At 40.0% G+C, this 20,041-nt stretch overlaps 1 protein-coding gene across 6 annotated transcripts in view; it reads right to left on the bottom strand.

The window, feature by feature from the left end:
* The window catches only part of adgrl3.1 (adhesion G protein-coupled receptor L3.1), a 114,469-nt gene that overhangs the window by 71,615 nt on the left and 22,813 nt on the right, over positions 1 to 20,041 (bottom strand). For all 6 annotated transcript variants that reach the window (XM_061274817.1, XM_061274822.1, XM_061274820.1 and 3 more), the window contains exons 3-4: positions 10,081 to 10,200; positions 3,910 to 4,123 (exon numbers count right to left, since the gene is read on the bottom strand). In XM_061274817.1, the coding sequence (XP_061130801.1) occupies positions 3,910 to 4,123; positions 10,081 to 10,135 (269 nt within the window). In that variant the 5' untranslated portion in view covers positions 10,136 to 10,200. The remainder of the gene's footprint in view (positions 1 to 3,909; positions 4,124 to 10,080; positions 10,201 to 20,041) is intronic.

The raw sequence follows: 20,041 nt of genomic DNA, 5'->3' as shown, positions 1-20,041 counted from the left end.
GAGAGTGTGCTGAAAGGTGGTCGTGTAGCACTCAAGTATTGGTAAGGGACAAGTGGAGCATTGTGAAGCGTATCCCGAGAAGCCATCAGGCTAGTTTTATGTCAACACAACAGCATCACTTGAAGGCAATGCAGCATTTCTGCGTGCAGCGCTTTCCAAAAGTGCATCACTGAACTGCAGCAAGAATAACACGCCTCCATATAACTCCCCCTGGAGATACTTTAATGCGCACCCAACCAAACAACGCCGACGATTTAACCGTCGTGACTTCTTTGAAAGACGCTGGGATCCTGATTTATGAAAAATAATAATAATAATAAAGGAAGTGGAGGGAGAAAACGACAACAAAATTACTGGGAGCCATTTTGCTTCATTGACCGGCTCAAGTGATGCCACTATCACGCTTAAAACAGATTAGGCGTAACTTTCATGGCCGCCGCTATGTTTCAACCTTCAACCGACCAGGTCCAAAAGGGGAGATAATCTGGGAAACGCTGCGATATCAGGTCCTCTCCGGGTTGCCTGAGAAGCCTTGTGAGACCCTCTGGAGATATGAGGCTTTGATATCAAGACCAATTATGTGGTACAGGCACACACTCGCACAACAACTATGCACATGAAACACACACAAGCTCTTTGGCCTTGGTGAGCTGGAGGAGGGACAATGTGATAGCGAGGAAACACTGGGCAGGCGGAACATGCTCTGATTTTATCATTCATTCGAGTTGAATTCCAACGACAATATACTTGTACAATGAGAGCATACCAGACTAAATGAGGAACATGCACAATATTTCTGTAATCTTGTTGGGCTTGTTTGTAGTCAATGATAATGTAGATCATAATTGGTACTTTGAAGCAATAGCCCGGCTTATTTGATGACCATAGAAAAGATTTCCGTTATTATCCATTATCAATTGGATTAGCAAAAACAAAGGATAATTATTATGAAAACAATTAAGAGCTGAATGACTTAACAGTTGTTTCGGGGGGCTTTATTTTAAATTATTAAAATTTAAAAGCTCAACAGGTTTTTATATTAATATCATAACATCTTGTGTTTTATTGCTTTGATAAACGTTACAATATTTTTTTTAATTTGAATTAATATATTCCAATTTCTTATTGCACTCAACTAAACTGTTTTTTTAAAGCCCCATCGTAAAGGCTAATGGTCAACATGTCTAATTCATTGTTTGTAACACACAGATGTTTCTCTCACACACAAACAAACACACACATACACGCACGCAAACAAACAGTGAGTACTGGATATGTGCTAAAGTGTTCTTGGTCTGAGTCACCTCTAACGTAATATCCCTTAAGATTTAGTTTGGCCTCTGGCTCTGCTAATTGGAGCTTAAAGTCTGGAGTAGCCGCTGGGCGGTGAAAGCTGCGTGTGAAACAACATGAATGTGTGTGTCTGGGTTTATAAATGTGTGCAAGTAAATTATGGATTTCAAGTACAGCAGGAAAAGTGGCCACACAAGCTACCACTGCCAGAGCAAGTGGTGACAGGAAGGCAGGCCAAAACAGTCGAGTAGAGTCACGTGACAGACGGGTGGTTTGATGGAGATACATTTTGAATTTGGTGGACATGGGAGGGGGAAGCTTTGGTGAGGAGGTATGGATAAAAGTAGCACAAGTGGAAATAATGGAAGGATGGGGCTTGATGTGAGGAAATGAAGTTACTCATGGTGCCATAATGAATTAGTTCTGTCTGGACATCCTCATTTCACAGAGCATTGCTTTTTGTTCTGCTATAATGTTCCAGTTACTTCTCATCAAGCCTCTTGAGCTAGATTTGCACAGCAGCTCTTAATGCCCAATTATGATTTAGTGCTTTTTATTTGATTGTTTTTTTCTATCCCCTGATTACTTTTAAGTGGTGTGGTGTATATCTATTATCATTGTACATGCATTTACTAAACACCAAAACATTACAGAAGCAAAAGTGACAGCATAAAAGTAAACATTGCATTGTATCAAACATTAATTATTATTTAATAGTAGAATGCCCTCCGTCAGCTAATTAAATGGTGACCTCCAAGCAGTCAATAGGCTGTTTGGGTGGATTTTTTTGTATCTCATGTCATCAACTAGCACGTTATGACATCCAGATCACAACATTCAATTTGTTCATTTCCACAACGGTTACACTGACAAATAACCGTTTCATTTGGAATTTTCAATTCACATTTAATCAAGGTCATACATTCCCACTAGGCCACCGGTAATCCTTCAACCATTTTCTTTTAGAACACGTTGATATATTTGTTGCTCCAAGACCGCAACCCTGAGCTCAAATGATACTTTGTAAAGCACAAACATCCACCAAGGCCAAACAACAATACCACTCGGCAGCAACCTGGAAATTATTTCTCCCCCGTTTCCACTTCAATAGAAAAATAAAAAAATGGATCAGCTGTAAAAAAAATATTAAGAAAAAGGAAAATAAAGGTGATATGGTTCACACTAATGGGCTACAGTAGCAAATCAAGTAACCATTCAAAAAAGAAAAAGTTATTATCAATCATCACAACCATTTATGAAATTCATAACAAATTTTCTTCCACACCAGCAAAATAGCAGCCAGCAGCCCTTTAATAACCAAGCCTTCGACAACTTTAGTTCAACTGCAACAAGTGTAATTGCATGGCCCACTTGTCAGTATCTTCAAAAATGTCTTGCCAAAAGATTGTTATGTTTTGATGCATTCACGGTGTGAATTGATTTCAGAATAAAAGCACCTGCTTTAGTTCGGGGAAAGATGATGAATTCTTCGGATGAGCTCAGCTGTTTATGCCTCCGTACGCACCACTGGCATCTATCTACCAGTGACTCATTTATGGACAACAAAAACGGTGCGGGGAGTCGGTGAAAAGAAACGCTTCCAAGAAAAGTGGTAGTGCTTCTTAAAATGTGACAAATAAGGCCGTGCGGAAGAACACAATTTACTTTGGGTTCTACATTATACATCTTCTTTCTTTTTTGCCATTTTAGCAGGTATGACAGGAATGTTGCCGTGTTGTTGTGACATTTCTATGTTGTGTTTGTTTGCTGTCAACTTTGCTACCGTTAGTTAGCATGTGGGAAGTGTAAAATTTGACACTGATACTTTAAGAGGATGAATAGAAAATGAGCATTTGACAACGCGCTGGGTTCTTTTGCTCGTATCGGATGGCAGGTGTTTTATTTTTTTAGTCTCTGTTTTGTCACTTAGGTTTAAGTAGACTTTTATTTACATATAACGGACATGAGGGAAATTGTCATCTAATAAATTATAACGAGTAGAGTTGAAGAGTTGAGATTTTTTTTTCTGCCTATTTATAATAGTCATATAAAGTATGGAAAACAAACAGAATACGTAACAATGCTTAAAGTCCTGAATGTTACTCCCCACCGCCTTTAAAAAACGGATTATGCTTGCTTGCATAAAGGAATCTTCTATGTAAAAAGGAAAATACATAAGTTTCTAGTCATCTCGAATTTTACGATACAACTCTTTTATTTGAGCTCGTAAAATTTTGCTGGTCTACTTTTCACACACTTCTACTTGTGTGTTGTGAATTTCAAAACAATTCATATAAAGAAGCAATGCGGTGCAGGGATGAACCTGTTATTTGTCAGACGATCCAAAAGTTCAAAATATAAACGTTTTTAAGATTGTTCACACTTTGATAGGTGAGAGATCGAAAAAAAAAAAAAAAAAAGATAACGGTCCAGGACACGTCTTGAACACATTTTGAAAAGAAATCCCATCTAAAAAATCTATAACTATATATATATAGAGATATAGTTACATTTTTAATTAATTTGTATAATTATATTCTATATTATTAATTTGTATATATATTTATTCATATTTTTTATTAATTATTATATATATAATAATAATGACTCACTGACCTGAGTGACATGATCTTGTAGGCATCGGGCAAATAGCACCGAGTGTTTTCCATCTGCGCCGGGTCCGAGTCGCAGATCTTGTCGTCGGTGCGGCCATAGTTGGCGCTCTCGATCATGATGACGTCCGTGCCAGGGCAGCGGAGTTCAATGGGGTAGGATTCACACGACAGCTCCCGCCGCACCACTGCCATGGGGATAGGAGCGCGGCTGGAGGCTGCAATACACAGCAGGAGTCATTTTGACCGCCACACTAAATACAACAATTCTTTTAGCAAGCAAGAAGTGTTACAGTTCATTCATTTTAAAAGTGATTAGCCATTTGAGAAAAAGCAACTATTGCTGACATCAGTTTAATTTTCTGGCGATGAAACCGATTTACAAAAGATAACACAAAGTTGCTGATTCCTAATTATGCTCTCTGGCTTCAGATTCAATGCAAACTTCCATGTTCTCAGCGCTTAAATAGGAAACATGTCACCCATCCCAGTGAGACCCAAAATGACTGATCTGCCCCAGATTTTCTTTGGCTGCTGGTTTTCACTCCCTTGCTTTTTAAATGAGTTGATTTGATGATGCTCTGTTGGCTGACGAAACATCTGCCAGACTGTATATATAAAAAAAGAAAGAAGAAGCAGCGGTTTGCTGCTGGCGTGGTGTGTCTGGATTTTGTTTGACCTGGATTTAATGCACTTTTTGCCAAGGGGGGAAATGCATTGTCTGGACCTCCACTAAAGAGAATTGGGTAGGCCTCGTAATTGACTCGACATATGCTCAACATAGTCATACTCAAAGTCAAGTCGGCAGAATCTTTTTATTTCTGCTGCGTCTGTTGGATTAACTTGGAACATTCTTTACCAATGATGTTCAAATCTACGCCCCCACCACCACCATAACATAACCTATAGTAATACTCTCACGACAGTTTAATGATGTGGCAAATATCTCAAACTGATGATGTGTGCTTGAATGTTCCAAGGGGAATTTTGGTTGTTGTTGAATAACTTGGATGTTGTTATTCACTCTCCTTTGAGTGCAAAGATCCCTGTGAGCACCTGCTATCATCCCTTGATAGATGAGACTGTTGCTGAGGTATCCGTGTTACCAATGAGCCACGACCAGCTGTGCCATTCCACTTGAAATGTGGATCCCTTCGTGATGATAAATACACCAATCAACCACACTTGCAGTTGTAACTTTTTTTTTTTTTAAAGGGAATATGCTCAGTTTCACATGTTGTTGGTTTCTCGTGTTGTAAATTTATATTGTGACACGTTGGATTGTTTTGTATTTTCACTATCAACCACAATCAGATTTTAAAACATAGGAAAAGCCAGATGTCCAGTGTGATACACACCAGAGGTTCTATTTTTTTATTTTTTTTAATGCATGTTCAGGCCGATAATCGGTGTCGCTTAACATCTGTTTTGTTGTTGTGGTAGTTGAACATATTTTAAAGACTACAAAAAAATGAATACTCTGCGTTCTGCACGCAGCAAAAATAAAAATAAAAAATACAAAAACCAAAGAAAACGTGAGGTTCAGCAGCAACTTTCTTGCGTTCCCTTTTCTCGTAACCATAGCAACCTCGTCATCCCTCGCTTTCCCATTGGTTGGACGAGCATCAGGGTTACACAGATGCAGCGAAGAATCTGAATGAGCTCAATGACACGCTGCCCGGACTTTGGTTAATGCTGCCCTTCACCACTCTGCCTGCAACCCCCCCCCCCCCCCCCCCCCACACACACACACACGCATTGGCAAATGATGACATGTAGAGACATAAATTTACGGCTTGCATTGCGCAATATCAGCGTAGCTCTCAAGGGCTCTTCATTGATAATGGCATAAGATGGCTCTGAGATAAGACTGATATATAAATGACATTTACTGAAAAGGTCCTCTCTAATGAACACGTTCATGCACGCACACACACACCCACGCATAAAGACCCAGAGGCTATCACTCAACCTTCAGCACAACTTCTGAAAAGACGTGTGTCTTAGTGGTACCAGAAGCTTTGTGTTGGTGTGCACATAGTGGGCCAGTGAGTCATTACTGTGTTAATGTGCATTTCCTTCAATGGATTTATTATGTCTTAGTGAGCACCAATGTCACTTTTGAAGAGAGTGGTTAATTGAAGCGTGACGGGATCAATATTTTGTATTGTGATGTGCCAGTCTAGAGTGGTTTTGCTTTTCATGTTTGCAGGCTCTCCACTAGGCCATAATAAGACACAAACACATTCAAACACCTCATAACTCAAATAAGAGGTCTTGAAATTCATCGCAAGGCAGTAAATGTTGTCTACTAGACACGATGTCCTGTCTCGGGTTTTTCTTTTTTTTTCTTTTTTATTAGCAGCTTCACCTATAAAACGGTGTTTCACACTCCTCTTGAAAACTCATATTTGTGTCAGTGGCATAACCCTTTCTCTGTAGAGGAGATCCGCTCGAAATCATGCGTGTGAGCACACGCACGGCAAGGTGTGAGCGCATGTTAATGTGTCAGTGCCGGTGTAAGTGGTGACACAAACTTGGCAGCCGCAGACGGCACAGACAATCTTATTTGGATGCTCCCGTCGCCTCTGGGGACTGAAACAAAAGGATATCGATTTTTACATTTGGGCCAAGAACAAGAGAGTGGCAGATGAGGTGAAGAGATGGAAAGGAGAAGGCGAAGGTGAGGGAGAGGAGGATATATGCTTATAAGGCGATTGCCTCGCTTGGACTGCCAAGTGTTTTTGGCTTTTGTTAATGTTTGAGCAACGGATGCAAACACGGCAAAAGATATTTTAAAGGGTTGAGAGTGCGCGGCCGCCGAGCGAGTCAAGCAATCACTTTGATGTTGCTTGCAGCGGAAACTCTACAATAGAGGCAGAGGGAATGTTTTGCACAGTTCCCTCAACCTATTCAATACGTGTCAATGAATGAATGAATGAATGAAATGATCACCTTTTTGCCGCATTGTTAAATGCAAGGTCATCAACATCAAAAGCAATCGGAGACTCTACGGTAATTCAGGGGCAAATATATAATATGATATAATATGATATAATACGATATCATACGATATCATACGATATCATACGATATCATACGATATCATACGATATATATATTTATATAATATATAGAAAGTACATATTTTAGTTTAGGGGAAATGATATTGCGTAAATTTTATTTTTATCTTTTTATGATATTCCAAAAGAGGATCAACCTCAACAAAAATTGGTCAGAGGAGAAAAATGTCAGCGGCAACACTACACATGAAGTAATCGGCACTCAAATTCCAGCCATTTAAGTTAACTTGATGGATCTGCAATACAAATCATCTTCTCATTAGCCCTCGGTCATTTCAGTTAATAATTAATCTTAAGTTTTAAGTAAATTAAGTCTTATTTGGTCATATTTAAAGAACTTTACTTTAAACATTGCCCGTACAAATACCGTTCAGCAACAACCACAATGTTATAACTCATCAAGGGAGAAGGTTCTGATATTCATCACTCACAAATGGAAACACTGACTAAAAATCAAGTTAGATTTTTCTGCTCCTCATCCATTGTTCTCTTTTTCTCACAGACGTTCGGGGACATTGTGTATTTGCATAGTTTCTGAGGATGGATTTGATATGCTATGACAGACTTGTATTATTTTCTTTCTTTGCCATTTTAGCTCCAAGGCAGCATCAAGGTATCCTCAGTCAATTTTCGATGGAATCGCGATTTTCTAGTTCTAGTTTCATTTTATTGTCAACCAATGAAAAAAACAGCAGTGAGGTGAACTATCTAACAACAGCCTGTGTGTTCCTCTGTCCTGGACCAGACAATTTATGTGTACTGCAATCTATACAGCTATAAAAGTTATGAAAGAATATTTTGGAGCTGAGATGCAACATATTATAGAAAAACCATCCGCACATTCCCTGCATGTGCACTTTTATAGAGGCGAGACTTTTCTCTTCAATGCTCCCATGTGACTGAAATGCTGCCTCGGTTGAGGAGGAAAAAGCGCAGCAGCTTTTCCTTACATTGTCAAAAAACTACTAAAATCACATAAATCAGCCACCCTCCCACCCCTAAAAACACCCAGAGTGACATTTGGAGGTCACACAAGTGACCCTTTGCACACATTGCAATTTATTTTAAATCAGTCCCGCATTTACACTACTTATGTAGTCTCTATCCTCATGCTTTTTTATCATATTACAGCTAAAAGTCCTTGACTTTGGCCAAAAATGGCACACAGCACTCCCGCCGCGGTGATATGCCCCTCTTGTTTTTTCAACTCACTTTTGAAAACTTTGATTTATGATGTGGCATAGTAATTGTTAAACTATTCGTGTGTACGGGAAGGTCAAGGTTTAAGTTGAGTGAAGTTGTTGGTTGAAGTTGGACAACATTCAATGTCATGTTTGCACGAATAAACTCGTTGTTGGAGTTCAGGCATTAATGACCTTTTGTTGAAGGAGGTCTTAGGGTGGTAGTTAAGTTAAAATTTCACTACTCAAGTGTCACTATTGAATTAAACTTCTTTGTTGTTGTTGTTGTTTTTTGGGACACTGAAAATTTCACCGATTTTGAAACTTCGTTATCCCGACACTAGTTATCATTACTTATAGTATAGGCAATTCTGATTTAGTTCTTTCTCAATTTATAACACTACTTGGTCCCTGTCCCCCATGAATTACTGTAGTAATATTGTCTAAACAATGCACAACATCTGTAACAATACAGACAGAACTAAATGTAACTTAGAGCTTCTGCAAATCCCCCAAACTCCAATCGTAGAACATTACGTGAGATGAACAGAGAATGAACTGAATTTCACACAGGCAGCGTAAGATCGATTCTCTCACAGTGACCACAGTTATGATTGTCAATATCTGGTGGTTGATTGGCAACTGATTCAGGGTGTCATCTGGAATAGGCTACATCTCCTCTCCATGACCCCGAGCAGTAACACATTGGCATAGTCTGAATGGGTTGATGGATATTGGAGACCAACCCTTACTGGATCCAGTTTGCTTGAGAGCCTTCCATGGATAATTCTAGAAGTAGAACACTGCAGTGATCTACATGGGTAATGTCAAGCATGCATCCCTTGGCTTAATGACAAGCCAAGGCTCTGTGAAGAAGAAGATGCCGTGTCCTCAAGCTAAAGGGTCTTTGTTTCAACTAATCCTGTTTAAGTATCAACAGCATCATTTGCATATGCCGACTTATTCTTTAGACATCGATACAGATGCTTTAGACTGGCATTAAAATAAAAAAAAACTTTTGAAATGGGACCTAGGCGTCTATTTTCTTTTCATGAGCATCCATGTCTGCAGTGTGAGGATGCAGGTGCAGGTGCACACACACTAGAGACCTGTGCAAGTGTGTTGAGCTCATCCGCAGGAGCTTTTCTTCACAACGGGGTGATTGACAGAAGCCATTAATGGGATTAAGTCCAAGAGGGCCAGAGCTCCCTCTAGCAGACATCAAAGTGCAGCAGCAACAGGGGGAAATACACAGACAAGCGGCTGGGGCATCTGAGCACTTGCTTGTAATAACTGAAGCATGGAAAAAAAAAAAGAAAAAAAAGCATCGTCATCCAGATGCAAAATGGAGCACATTGGTAATCCTGCACCAAATTAAATTGAAATCAGTTTAGCAAAAATGTGCTCATTATTGCAGGGGAATCTTGAAATGCCTTTTGAGCATCATGAAAGGGATGTGACAAAGAGGAGAGATATAATAATAACTCCAATATCAAGACAAAGTCAATGATTCACATGATGCGTCATTGTAAAATCTCCTTTCTGTATCGTCAAGGCAACGTCCAACCTACCTTTTCATATTTCATGTAAGAGTAAGTATACAATACATATGATTGATTGTGCTTGTTATTGTGAACCGTGATTAACAGAAGCACGGTGGCCTTGCACGTCACCATTACAGAACTCGGCTCGAGGCTTCCTGTATGTGGAGTTAACAAGCGAGTTATCTTAAGTGACATACCACCCCCCAAGTATGAATGTGGCTAGATTTTAAAATTTTTAATGAATGGAGGTTGATGAATGGTATTGAAATAATACATTTTTTCGGTTTGCTCATTTGACATCCATAGCAGTGAACCGATGGAATTTTCAGTCCCTTAAAGATAGTGAGGCTTGTGTGAAAATTCTTACCGATGGCAATGGGAGCAAACAAGATTGAGAGGAAGAGGAGGCATCTGGTCCACATGACGTTCGGTTGGCCCGGAAGTAGAGGAGGATGTACTTCCTGCTTCTCACAATTTATTAGTAATCCTGAAAAAAAAAAAAAAACATTGATCATGTGTTTATACTATGCAAAGGTGTAAAATTGTATTGAAAATAATTGAAAGAGGTTACAAAATATTAAATGCAATCTTGATCCAAATAATTGCAAGCTTGGAGGATTTTTAATGAATTTTCATTTGCTAGTCAAACATTACTTTCCGCACGCTTCTAATCCTCAAAGCACACTTGGGAATGGTAAAAGCCTTTTTAATAATGCATCATAAAAAAAAAAGAAAACATATTTTTCTGCTCTGAACTGTACAAACATACAAACACTAAACAGCCTCTGCCGCTTCCCGTAGTCACACATACTCATAATTTAATACTTGTGTGCAATATGTAGAAATTGAATATCAACTATGTGCGGAGTGTGGAGAGCAGATGTTTAAAAGCACACTAATACTTGAAAGAAAGAATCAAAATGTGTCCTGGCATGTCTCTGCAACCGGAAATAATCTGATGTTGCTGTATTTACAGGTCTAAAGTTTATTTAGTTATAAAAGTTTGAAGCACTAATGAGAAAGCTTGCATCCGACAATTTTCATCTGTCTGCCAAAAAAGAATAAATCTGTGCTGTTTTAAAACAAGTTAAATGTTGCAATCGTGCCTCAATCTCAGTTTCGAGTTAGCTTTAAAGTCAGCTTTGAGTCTAATTATGCAATCCACAATAACAAGATGGTGGCTGTTATTTTTTTTTGCATCATTTCTCCTACTGTTTTCAAAACAGCTATGGATCAATGCAACATTTTTCTTTACGTACTCTCAAATTGCTACTTTCTAACTTCATTGATCTCTCATTCCAATTAAAATAAAATGACCATTTGCGGGAGCGTTTCAACAATAACGGCAGCTCAAATGCCTCAAAGCCTTCACAGGGAATCCGAGAGGAGCACGGGCAGGCGCATGGCACAGATGGAGCAAAAGCAGCAAGTCGGAGCCATGGGAAATATATCATGTGTAACAGAGACTATTGATCAGGGTGACCAAACAGTTTGAAGCCCAGCAGAGACTAAGAGACAGAGTGCATCTCCATCATGTCATGCTGTGTAGGCAAATAGCCGCGTTGCTTCTGCTGCAACTATTAAGTGAATAGCAGGTTTCTATTTCATATATTTAAACTGCCAAGCTGACACGTTGACCTTCTGTAAGCACCAGAGACATGCTGTATATGCATAATGCATCCCCTGAGTAGCCACAATGACAAAAAGCTTCATGCTGGAGACGTGTGCACACTTGAGATTGGGCTTCGCTGAGATTGGTCATCTGGGTTTTTATTTATTCTGTGCTTTCTCCTAATAAATCTGAAAAAGGAAACATTTGCTTTAAATTGGGGTCATAAATTAGAATTAGCACCTAGCAGCTGCATGGATACTTGACCTGTCGCCGATTGTTGTACATCCATATAAATCGGGAGGCCATGCTGTGGGCATGTAATATAGGTTGTAGTAATTGTGTCAACTTTTGACATTTTGGAAAACATGTTTGAGCTTGGTTCATTACTTTATCTAATAAACCACTTATGGTGAATTTTGGCAAAAGTATACAAACTGTAAAATTATTTATTAGGAGTGAAATGGGAAGGTCAGTAGTTTGGTTCAAAAAAATGCTTGAGGCATAATTTTAGTGCTAGCAATTTAGCATTACAATTTGTTCATACGCAGCCAAAATGGTGAGGCCAACTTAAAAAGAAATCTTGCCACCGACAATAAGTCGCTGACATTATACTGATCGTATTGGAGAGATGACTTTGATAAATGCCTATAGGACAAAATGGTGTCAAATACTTTCTGCATTTTGATTCATAATTGAAATGGAGATACTGACGAACACATTGGTATGCACTGAAGCCTTGTACTGAAAATAGAGTCTCTTAAATATTGATGTAAATCTATAAACGTCCTTTCTACAACTCGCCAACAGCTAAAAGGGCGGAAGGGAAAATATAGCAACCGTTTCCTTGAATGCTTTGAACGTCTGTCAGTCGAAATTGAAAATCCTACGTGCAATAATGTAACTACTCCAGCCTCATCAACTCAGGCTTTCTGCTAAATCATCTTGAACATGACCTCCGAGGCTTTATCTCCTCTACGGCAAGGTGATGTTTCTTTTGGGGCCTCATTTAATATCTTCACTGCCTGACAAATCCCTAATGGCACCAACAATAGGCAAGCGGCGTATTCTAGACCCGTTTAAACAACTCAACAAGCTGCCCCATTTTGATTGATTGCTTTCTAACTCACTTGAACATGAGCAATCTGACCAGCTGTCCCTCGGTTAGACACAGGCGGTATACGCTGACATATGGCCGGACGCCACCAGCCGCAGCATTCCACTGTTCCATAATTCAAAAGCTATTCTATCACTCCGTATGCTGCTCGGCCACTGTCTCCCCCCCATCGGTTAATTAACCCTCTCATTTCCACCGCGCTTGACTTTGCACACCGGAGCACTTGAATGACAGCCTCGAGCTAATCTGACTTTAAATCATTCAAGTTGATGATTCACATCAGTCGGATTCTCACATATGCTTGGCTAATTATATTGTCCACGCTTGATCGTTGAGCGTTGCTGTGTTTTGTCAATTCAGGATCTTATGTGTTGATCGGTTTCCATATGATGAGGTAAATAGGCAGTAATGGCGTTAATCAGAAGAACATATGTGTTGTGTTTACACGGTCTGTCTAAAGGTTTGGCAAACACTGTGAGCTCCATCTGAACCCAAATTGATGAAGTAACTGAGGTGTTATATTAGAGATGAGGGCTGCATCATTAAGCCTTAACTAGTCAGTTAAACTGTTTGTTGCGATTGAAAATATGAAATATGGCAGGTTGAGGTTTTCAAATGCTTTGTGTTGCTGGTGTGTTTTAAGCCACAGTGGAATTGCAAAAGGCAAACACTTTGGATTTTGAATAATGCCTCAGCATGATTAATACGTCACTGGAAAAAATTATTGAATCCATGAAATTTTATTTATTTTACTGTTTGCGCAAAATAAAATCATCTGGATACATCCTTTTTTTTTTTTAAAACTATACATCCAAGAAAATGTAGACAATATGTGTACTTGAACAATTTATCTGGATGGATAGATTAGAATTTAATTAATTCAACACATTTTTTCCAGGGTAATTGTAGCATTGAATCCAATTAGGATGTTTATTATTTATTCAGGCCTTTTCAAATACTCTATTGTATTGTGATTAACATCTTTGGATACTCCTAAAATGATTGAAACCTTGTTAATAAATCTTTTAAGATACTTGGAACCAAAGTATTCATATATTACAGTAGAATAAAAAGCCTTGGGAATTTGAGAAAAAAGAAAAAATCACCCTTCGTCTCTGTCCGGATTCTGTTCAGCTTAGGAGCCCTGCGGTATTTTTGCCTCTGTTGCACACATCTGCTCAAAGCATTTTGAAAAGTAAGTCGAAATGAAAAAAACAATGTGTCTGAATTTTTAATGTATAACCCAATGGTCAATATGTTGCATGCTCTGGGGAGTTAGTATTTATGTCCAGTGTATGTTCCAGCCCTGAATAATAACTCTTTGCAGGCAGTTGCCAGGGCCACAACACTGACAGAATAGATTGCAACCATCTATGAACTAATTGATGTTGTGCAGATTCTGTGTGCCAAGACGGGCTGACCCTGGCGGTGTGTTCGTGCGCACTATCCCCTAACGAGAGAGTCCTGTCTGTCGCAGAACTCCTCATTCAGGGCTTCTCTCTTCCACTAATGAGGGCTGACCGGACTAGGCTACCTTGTCAACAGATGTCACATACACACACGTAGACGTTCGTGCATTCACAGTCTGCAACACACGTGCTTATCGCTAGGAGACCAGATACCCGACCTCCGCCCCCCATATATCCCCCTCATCCTTGCGGCAGGGATTCTCAAATGTGCCCATGCTGTGTTTGCTAACCCAAGCTGTATCCAAATCTTAGAATAATGTTGCATGGTAGCGATTAAACAAATTCCATCCTTTTCTCCTTGCTTCTATTTATATGTCTTTCCTAATTGGAATTAAATCAAATAACGGAATTCAGTCGTGACAGACAAGCATGCACGTAATTAGCAAAGCAGAAGTTTCAGAAACAATTGCTCAAAGTGCTTGATAACAAATTGGTTATTGTAATTAAAGTGCATAAAAGAAAATGACGGAAGCAATTCTAGTTGTTTTTAATCGGTACAACGTGTATCGCGTAGTCTGCCTTTGCGAATGAAATTAAGATCAGATTTCACTGCCACTGCATGAGACATGTTAATTTAAGACGTTTCTTATTGTGACTGTGGTTTGCATTATATCGAGATGGTTCATTAATATTGGTGGGAAAAATGTTGCAATATTTGAAACAGAAGTCAGTTTTCTTTTTTCACTTTCTTTGTGGTTGTCCCCATTGTTATTTGTGAAGCTGCAGCTGTTGTAAAATAAGCTATTGTTTTAGTTTGTATTGTATTGTATAACATCACAATGCCTTGCACCTCTGCAAGGGGGCGCTTGACACCAAATGCCTCTTTTATTGCTCCTTCTCTACTTCCTGTCTTTCTTAAGACTCTCGCTCTTTTGTGCTCTATTGGAGTGAAAAGTCTGAGCGGGAGCAAAGCTCAGGGGGACGTGCGGTGTGTTCAGTAAAATGGCATGTGTCTGCCAACCTATGGTAAATTACCTCCAGTTGGCTTGCTGGGGTGGGTTAAACCACCACGGACCCTTCCCGTGTGTGCTTAATGAGGTTGGGTGGGTGACACAGAGTGAGAGGGCAGTGAAGCACATCATCAGCACCCGACTGGTAGACAGGCAGACATTTGATTAGAATGACTCACACAGGTAGCTAAAAAGACGATCCAGGAAGGGTGGGTAGGTGGGTGGGTGTTCTTTGCATCGCCTGTAATGGCCTGTAACGAGCGAGACAAGCACTTGCAAACAAGCATGCACAGTGAAGTGCAACGGATGGATACTGTGTAAATACACCGTGCACACATTTGAACCACCATGAGCGCTTTTGAATGGAGACCCCCTCCCCTTTCATTGTAATTGCCCTCTGCTGATGAAGCCCAAGATAATGATTAGCAGTGAGGGGCCCCTGAGAGTGACTGGAGGCTCGTACTGAGACAGCACAACCTGTCAGCTCCCGATGACATGGATGGCTTGACGTGACTGCCTCAACATGCATCCGTATTGTCGTTGCGTGTGGTGGAGCCCACGCGAAGCTAATTGGATTCCTAATTAATAGTCACATGTTTTTTTTTTGTCCCGGGTTTTAACACACTTTAGTGTGACAAACAACAAACAGCTAGGATTTCATTCGTGGTGTGTGATACTCCAAGATTTGGTGTTGATCCGATACAGAGTTAATACAGGACTAACAATGATCATTAAGGTGGAAATTGATCAATCTGATTTTTGAAAATATATGAAACTCACTAAAATGTGAGATTCTTGGCTCGACACCAGTGATTGTGTATATATACATTTGAACATCTAATTTAATGATACTCTAAAAACACAATGCAGTCAACAAATGTTTTATAAGCATGGTAGTTTGGCTGTAAAACCCATGATTACCATTTACACACACACACACACACACACTCCATTATCTGAATAAATCCGACGTCGACTAAAGATGACACATTGTTACATTGGCCGGGTGCATCTTGCTGCAGTATGGCTACACCCACGAGTTGTTTTCCACGCAACAATATGACACACACACACATTCACGATGAGATGGGTGCGGGGCCTTCCTGCCTGCCTGCCTGACTGTAGGAATGTGCACTATTTTCATGGTGCCCTGAAGACAAGTGGCCTGCCTGGCAATTTATAACATACAGTGTGCCTTGTAAATCTTTTGTGTGGCTTCCCAGCATAGAAGTGCAGAGCGCAGGAGTGTGTAGCCTTAGAGCAATAGGTCACCCCTACATCAGTCTGACATGCTGTGGTCACTTTAAAATTCTCGGCGGCAATGTCTGGCTAGTCGCATGTAGCCTGATGTCTATATTGTAATTAAATCTAATTGTCTTCATTCTTGTTTTATATGTCTTTTGCTACCTACTACTCATAACGTGGCAGCTCTTTTTAGCATTTTTAAAAAAAAAATTAAATGTGTTCACGTATCAGAACATTATTGCAAAACAAAAATAAATACCAACCAAAAACCCTTTACGCTAGAAATCCCCCTGAGAATGTGTTTGGTTATTTTCATGAAGTTCATTAGCCACATCATTGGTCATTAATTTATTTCTGTCCTTGTGTGGCTTTTTGGCTTTGCAACATTCATAACCAATTAGGAGGGAACGGCAAATTCTCGTTAAAGATTTGTTCCTTTCAAAATTATTTTCCCTGAAAGCTATGGGCTCAGGAGCACCCCACCCCCCTCCATGTTAGACATTCTCTGCCCGTCAGAAAATTGCATCTGGGAGAGTTTCGGCTTTGACCGGACCACTGTCGTTTCCGCATGGCTGCCCCCCAACCGCTCTGAGGATGCGCCCGGAAATCTGATGCGCCCAAAACCTCCCTGAAAATTCCACCGCCGACGACCTCGTCTATATGCTCGGGCGTTTGTATCCCTCATTGCCTGGCGGCTAGACACTACAGTCTGATCCAATGTGAACTTTCTAATGCTCCCGTCTAATCAACTGCACGCGTCTTCTTTGCCTCATGAGCTGCACACGCTCTCTTTCCCTCACGAGACTAGACTGCATGGAAGGAGGGAGCAAGTAGGATAAGGGAACGAGATAAAGAATATGAGAGCAGGAAAGAGAGATGAAGGAGATACAGAGGTCAAGAAGGAAATAGGCTGAGGAAAATTGAGATGGAAGTGCGGGATAAAACAGTGACAGAGGGACCGAGGCTGATAGGGTGGTTGCAGTGGGAGTGACAAAAGCGATCGGAATCAACCAAATATCATGATTGAACAAATATTCATTTACACAGTAACACTTTAGGACCTGGCAACATTCGGGACACCTACACAGTTCACATATTAACTTTGCACTCGAAAGATAACAACGTTGAGCATCAGATGGCAAAGATAAATCTATTGCTCAATTAATCACGCCACATTGAGCATATCTTTTTAATTGTCGTGTTTTTGACACTGCATCCAAAGTTTCTCCACACTGCCAACTTATTAGCCCTTATCTTGGCACATCTAAGGAAACTGAAAATTTTATAACATAACTATCTTGATTATGTTTATACAAAAAAAAACTACAAACATGAATCAGCCTACTAGTTTAAAGCCTTGCTTACCCTCTGGACATCGAATGTCAGACAAATATAGATCATATGATCAAAAACTTTCTATTTTAAATACATTCACCAAAATGTATTTATTAACCTATGTCCTTGATATTTTATGTTTACTGTGGTGGCACCTTATAGAGTTTGAGCATTGTATCGCATTGTATCCCTTCGTTTCGCATTGTGTAGTATCGCATCGCATCGTAGTATTGTATCGTATCCTATCGTATTTCATTGTGTAGAATAGGAGTTTTTATTAAAAGGCAGCCAGTGTTGCTCTACCTAGTTGTACTCAATATTTGTACTGGAAAGATTAAATTATGTATTATTCAATGATTAACTGTTGGGTTTGTCATTTCTGATGTGCAGATAAGTGCTCTAAAATATTAACTTGTTGGGACTGAGGTGTCAGAAAGATGTATTCAATCAAGCCAGAAGATGGGAAGAAGAAAAAAAAAATCCTTTCACTTTTGCTTGTAAAAACGATTTAAATTCCTCCGCAGTTGCCACACACAGTCATCCACATAGTCATTCGTTCACGTTCGGAGAGAGGTAATGGTTTACAAAACTGCCTCTGATACAATCAATTATGTCAACCAGAGATACAGTGATGTTGATTCCACTGCCACAGCCATTGTTTTCTTCACTTTGATTCATCTGCATTCTTCGTCACACACACACTCGCTCGCTACTCGCTCGTCCTCTGTCGCTGGGCTCCGAACTCACTCCTGTCACAGTGTATCCATCAAAAGCCTTGCCTTAAAGCCACAGGCGCGTCGAGGCGAAGTTTGCGCCAGTGTGGATGTGTGTTGGGGGGGTTGTTCTGTACAGTAGGGAGAACAGCCACCTCAGCAGTGAGTGATGCTGTGATGAGGTGGAGACAGACAGACAGACAGGCAGGCAGGAAATGACGTGTGTGGCCTAGATTGAAATACCCTAAAAAAATCAAGGACTCAGTTATCTTGTTCTGCCCATTTAGCATTTTAGTTGGTGTCCTTATTTCTATTCATTTCATAATTAGGATCCTTATGGAAAGCTGCCAATATTTGGAATTGCCCATTTTGATCTTCTGAGCACCATAGTGGCTAAATTAATTCTTATATTATTAGTAACAAATGATGTTCGTAAATAACTTGCAAAGCATGAAAAATCATGTTTTTGTTATAAAAGTTTTATCATCTGGTGGTTTCTCGTGCGAACTTTGCTTTGCTAACTACACGGTGTTTGTTGCTTCCGTCGTTGTATAAATAGCCCGCCGCCTGCTCCATTTCCTTGAAAATTATTTTTCTAGTAAGACCGTCCACGTCATACACTGTTGATTCTTGAAAGTTCCATCATTGTTCAATTGAACACTATCACATCCAATTGGGTCTTGTCTTTTGAAAAATGGTACTCGTCAATCTTGAGTCGAAATGTTGCAATTTTAATATAATGGTCATCTAAATTCTCCATTATTTTCTGTTACGCTAACCTGGGAAGAAGAAAATTTTGATTTTGAAAAATAAAAAAATATATAGCTCCCTGCTGAGAGCACCACTGCCACCTACTGCAGTGTATGTGTAATTACACTTTATTCTAGTATGGTCACATGCCCCCTCTAGCATTGCACCGTGCTCCCCCTGAGGGAGCTGATCGAAGCCAACCCCAAATTCAACATAAGCTTGCAGTATCTCAACCTTAATTCTCTTCTCTTTTTTTTGTCTTGCTGCCTCCGCCATCCTTCAATCCAGCAGTGCCCGATGCTCTGCAAAGAAGATTAAAAATGTCCCCCTGTCCTCGGGCTCCTTAAATCTATTGTTCTCCCTTTCCATGAAACTTCTAAAGATTCAGATGACCTCGATAAAGTAACAATGTTTTAACTTTGCCAGGAAATAATGTGACAGATTTGTTCCGATTCAGCAATTCTAAGTTATGGATGCGGATGACACTGTTTAAATTAAGAAGCGAAATAATTTTTGCTTGAGAACTTCGGGCCCATCCCTTGCCACTTACATTACGGAGCAGGTAGGTAGAAACTGGGTAGATCAGGGTAGTGAAATATTTATTCAAAAAGGCCCTTACCAGACCGGGCCCTGTTCATAATTCAATAATGCATGAACACCAACGCTAGTATAAAACATCCACTTAACGTTGGATTGTCTAACTGCTGAGAAAATGGCATCAGAACTGCGGCGGAATCCACCTAGGAGGACTGCTTTCATTTTCCACATTGTCAACTTGACTCATAAGTATGAAATCCACCAGTGGGTGCAAGGAAAAAAAACATTTCTATTTAGTGGAGTGACATTAAAACTACCTCTTTTCGAATCACTTTGACAGCCGTGCAGCTCAGCGCAACCGTGCTCATAAAATGTCTCATGACAGATGTCCGCGACGATATTGGGAATATTTGTCAGCAAACACATTCGTCAGATATTACATTTTCACGTCTATCGGCGCAAACGAATGGAAAGCGAAAAAGCGATTTTCTTCAAAGTATACAGGGAGCCAGGCGACGCAGCAGCAGTTATTCAGAGGTGTACCTGGAATATTATCAGATGAAAATCGAGGCATTTACTGTCCCTGCAGAGCTGAAGCTGAGC

Source organism: Syngnathus typhle, linkage group LG3, assembly GCF_033458585.1.
Source record: "Syngnathus typhle isolate RoL2023-S1 ecotype Sweden linkage group LG3, RoL_Styp_1.0, whole genome shotgun sequence".
Lineage (NCBI taxonomy): Eukaryota > Metazoa > Chordata > Actinopteri > Syngnathiformes > Syngnathidae > Syngnathus > Syngnathus typhle.
Note: the sequence above shows the minus strand (reverse complement) of the source record. Positions and strands in the feature narration are given on the sequence as shown.